General features: G+C 35.2%; 1 protein-coding gene across 1 annotated transcript in view; it reads right to left on the reverse strand.

Moving 5' to 3' along the window:
• Window positions 1-3,025: 3,025 nt before the first annotated feature.
• Window positions 3,026-4,291, reverse strand: part of LOC108796199 (mucosa-associated lymphoid tissue lymphoma translocation protein 1-like) — a 32,932-nt gene continuing 31,666 nt past the window's right edge. The window contains exons 15-16 of the mRNA XM_018567643.1: window positions 3,846-3,965; window positions 3,026-3,755 (exon numbers count right to left, since the gene is read on the reverse strand). Coding sequence (XP_018423145.1) covers window positions 3,438-3,755; window positions 3,846-3,965 — 438 coding nt within the window. The 3' untranslated portion in view covers window positions 3,026-3,437. The remainder of the gene's footprint in view (window positions 3,756-3,845; window positions 3,966-4,291) is intronic.

The following is a 4,291-nucleotide window of genomic DNA, read 5'->3' on the forward strand; positions in this document are numbered from 1 at the left end:
CTAAGAATGTTTCCTTTCTTTAATTGCAAAGAATCGCAGTTAGCCTGCTATGTACATGTAATTTTGATCAGTTTTAGATTTATGTTTATAGTACTTACACTATATATCTGTGAGGGTTCCTTGTTGCACTTTGTGTTTGTGCCTTTGCTTAATTTCATCTAAAGCCGATCTCCAAGCAAAAAAACATAAGTTGACCTTCTGAGAAATTCAACGGCTTATGAAATAAGGTTGGGACAGGCTCTGTAAATTCCCTATATAACACTTCTGAAATGTCTATGTCATTGCAAGATATAGAAAGTCATATACTATGACAAGGCAGTCTTAATGGGTTTTATTTTAATCAATAATCTTTTTTTAACTTTAGAAAGATTTATGTACACTATTTCAAAATGTAATAGTAAAATGTCTCCATCTGATGGTCACATCAGTGCAAAGTAATTTTAAGTTAAAGAATTTTGTAAAGTATCAAGCATGGTAAAGTGAACTTGTGCTTGCTTCAAACTTCCAATTAAATGCAGAGGAACATCCTGTTTCTTTAATTCATGGATTCACTTAAAATCAGGTCCAGCGTATATTTAGTGGCAAAGCAATTCCATGTAGTGACAGTATCAGTATGAGAAGCACTAAGTGGCTTACCCAGCATCAGTTTATTAAACTGCTTACTATAGATGAGGTTATCACAGGATTGTTTGGATATAAAGCCAAGCACTCCATGTGGATATGTTCATATGAGCAAGAGTGTTGCATGTTAACTCATTTGGACTTAAGAAAAGAAGAAAGACTTAAAGGAATCTCTGATTGTGTACAGATTGTATGGAGATTTGTAAGCCTGGCTAGATTTACCATTAGGCACAGTTGGATTGTAGGCAAAGAGGGGTCCTTTTTCTGCATAGTTATTGGTCACACATTTTTTCCCCATTATCAGTACAGTAATCTCACATTATCTTACATACACATTGTCACAATAATCTAACCCAGGTTAGGACCAAAAAAACAAGAAAATGTTCTATGTAAAAGGTGCCAAATGTTACACGTGTACAGGCTACATGCTAAAATTCCAACCAACTTTTAATGGGTTTCTTAAAGTCTCCTGTCTCTAAAGTACTGCCATACTTTATTAAATTGCACAAACATTGCATTATCAGTTAAATAACAATTTTTTTTAATCTACTACATGATTCAAAATTTGTTACATAATCACACAAACCATTTTTTTCTTTACAAAATAATTTGTAATATAGCCTCTTCAAATGCTGTCCTAAAACAGAAATCAGTTTGCATAAAGGAAAATAAAAGTCTAGTGTGCTATCACACTCCATCCAAAGGTTTATACCCCTGATAGTAACATAACATGCGCTCTGCTGAGGATGAGTTTACTTTTGTTCAAGTACTTTTTAAAATTCCTGTGTTCAGTTTATTCTTATCAGAAATATATGTTTGGTGTGTAGGTACACCAAAAAAAAACCTAAATTCTGTACAAAATAAATTATACCAAAACTGGTTTATGAGAACTATTTATATACTAGATCTAGTACCAAGTGCATTTTTGTTTAAAAGGTGTCCATGCACCTTTCTCATCTGCTTATCAAAGCTCAAATAAGCTGTACTATTATGCTAAAATACATTTTTAAAACAGTCATACCCTAAAAGCTTACTGGAGTAAATGTGCAGGCTGCCTTTCATGGTTCTATAGCTTATTATTGTCCATTAGATTTGGCTATAATGCAGACTGTATAAAGACAAAATAAAAGAAAATTACAGTGAAAACTAATATCTGTCCATTCTAAGTGGAACTGCTTATACTGAACCATGTATTGCAAATCATTTACCTCTCCCACTCATTCCACAACTGACATGTTTGCAAAACTAATATAAAATGTTTGCTAATAGTGGACCTGTCTCCTAAATAGTAAAGGCAGTCTCCTAATTACAAGACTTGCCTACCCCTACATATACTAAGGGTCAAAATTCTGAAATATTGTGAATGGGCAGTACAATGAGTAGCATGCAAATATGGCATTATCTGCAGTGTTTACTACAGGTGAAACTCGAATAATTAGAATATCGTGCAAAGTTCATTTATTTCACTAATGCAACTTAAAAGGTGACACTAATATATGAGATAGACTCATTACATGCAAAGCAAGATAGTTCAAGCCGTGATTTGTCATAATTGTGATGATTATGGCTTACAGCTCATGAAAACCCCAAGAACCCCAAATCCACAACCTCAAAAAAGTAGATTATTACATGCAATCAATAAAACAAGGATTGTACATAGAACAATATCGGACCTCTGAAAAGTACAAGCATGCATATGTACTCAGTACTTGGTTTGGGCCCCTTTTGCAGCACTTACTGCAATTACTTTTGCACGATATTCTAATTATTCGAGTTTCACCTGTATGTCTATCAACCAGCTTTCATACATCTTTGGACTAAAGGTAATTTGGATGAAAAACATATGTGAAGAGAAATTCAAGATACAATCTCTCATTGACAACACAGTTACATAGATTAAGGAGCTATGCTATCCACTATCACTTTGCAGGCAATTCAGGCAATTTCAACCAGCTTTCAATTGCAAAATAAACTGAATGGCTACAACCTACAACCAACATTTTAGACCATTTCATGGTGTCTATAGAAAATGTTGTTGATAGGTTGCATTCATCTGCTTGATTTTGAACATGAATGAAATTGCCTAAAAAATGTATTTGTGGCCAGCATAACAACCTGAAGATATGACTCTGTAAGAGACAGCTCTACTTATATTGCTATACATTTCCAGCTTGCTCTATACTAAGATACTGTGGGATGAGGTTTAAGAAAGTTACAGTATAATCATGCTTGAATTGCTCTTCAATAATTTGTCTTTTAACTATTGTCCACTTAATTTTATTTTCATAAAATATTGTTTCAACTAAAATCAAAGTTCCTTCGCATGGGCATGAGAGCTGTCTATGTCTGCGGAGGTGTGCACGTGTGACGATACCCATCCTTTCTAAAGACAGACTCCCTTAGTTCTGCAGAATGTCTCACCCAGTACCAGCTACAAGGTGATAGCAATATATTTTAAGAATGTCCAGACATAGCAGCAGGACATTCAAGCTTTATGTCAAGTTGTACAGCTCCTGAGTATATGCAGTCCAACTCTTAAAAATATGTTTACTTTAAAATAACTTTGCTATGAGTGTTAACAATTGACAATATTTCTTATCTCTCCTAGAGAGCAGTAATTAGAACAACCATCTTAAAGTGTAAAATATATATATTAAACATTGGTCTCCTGCAAATGAAGACTATAAGTAAAAGTCACGATACTAAGTTTCTTTTGAATTCATGTACAGCTTTGCAGACTGTGAATCATCCAGAAATTAATCAGCTTCTGAATGGAAGATTAACACAAAACTCCTGGTATTCAAATGCATTCTCCATTAGACCGGTAATATATCACTTTCATCGTTCTCTTCCGGCTCACTGCTGGATTTTGACTGAGCACTAAAGGGCATTTCCCCAGTGTCTTTGAAATGTGCTCCAGGCTGTGAGTCCAATGAGTCTGTAGTGAGCTGTGTTTCCATGGTAGGCATGCTCTCTGGAGCTACAGCTCTATGCCTTCTCTCTAGACACAGTTGACTTGTCCTGTTAAATAATTTGGCAATCCATGGTTTGGGGATCACATGCTCCAAACTCTCCTGAATTCTGACACCATCAAGATTTGTAAAATGCAAATCAACCTTTATGATGATGTCATTCTATGTATAAAACAAAATACAAATCATTAATATTATCATTAATAAAATATATAATAAACTGGTGAGAGCTAAGAGATACCAGTTACATACCTGGCATTTCTGTAGGCTGTAAAGCCTAAGCATACAGTCTGCTTCTTCACCATCATCTTCCAGGGCCACCAGAGAATCTACTGGGTCACGTTTGCATGCATTTGAGTCACCTGCCATGTCCTACAGGAAGCACAGTATACAAATGACTTAGAGATGCAAGTGAACAGTTGTGTGCAGATGTGAGGGAAGCAGGCTGTGATGTTTTAGCATCAGAGATTTTATTGTGAAGGGCAAGGAGAGGTAACCCTGTGGCATTTCTCTCTCTATTCTCATAAGTATAATTTTCTACCCACAGGAAGAAATTGCCTATGTGGGCTGTTTTGGCAGAAGAGTTAACAATTTTAGCAATTTTGAATTCTTCAGGGCAAGGCAGAGGTATACAAAGATACATCTGGATCTAATGGACCCAATAGCGAACAGGAGACATTTATTGTTTTATACATATA

This window comes from Nanorana parkeri, unplaced genomic scaffold (assembly GCF_000935625.1).
Source record: "Nanorana parkeri isolate BGI_ZX_2015 unplaced genomic scaffold, ASM93562v1 scaffold1078, whole genome shotgun sequence".
NCBI lineage: Eukaryota > Metazoa > Chordata > Amphibia > Anura > Dicroglossidae > Nanorana > Nanorana parkeri.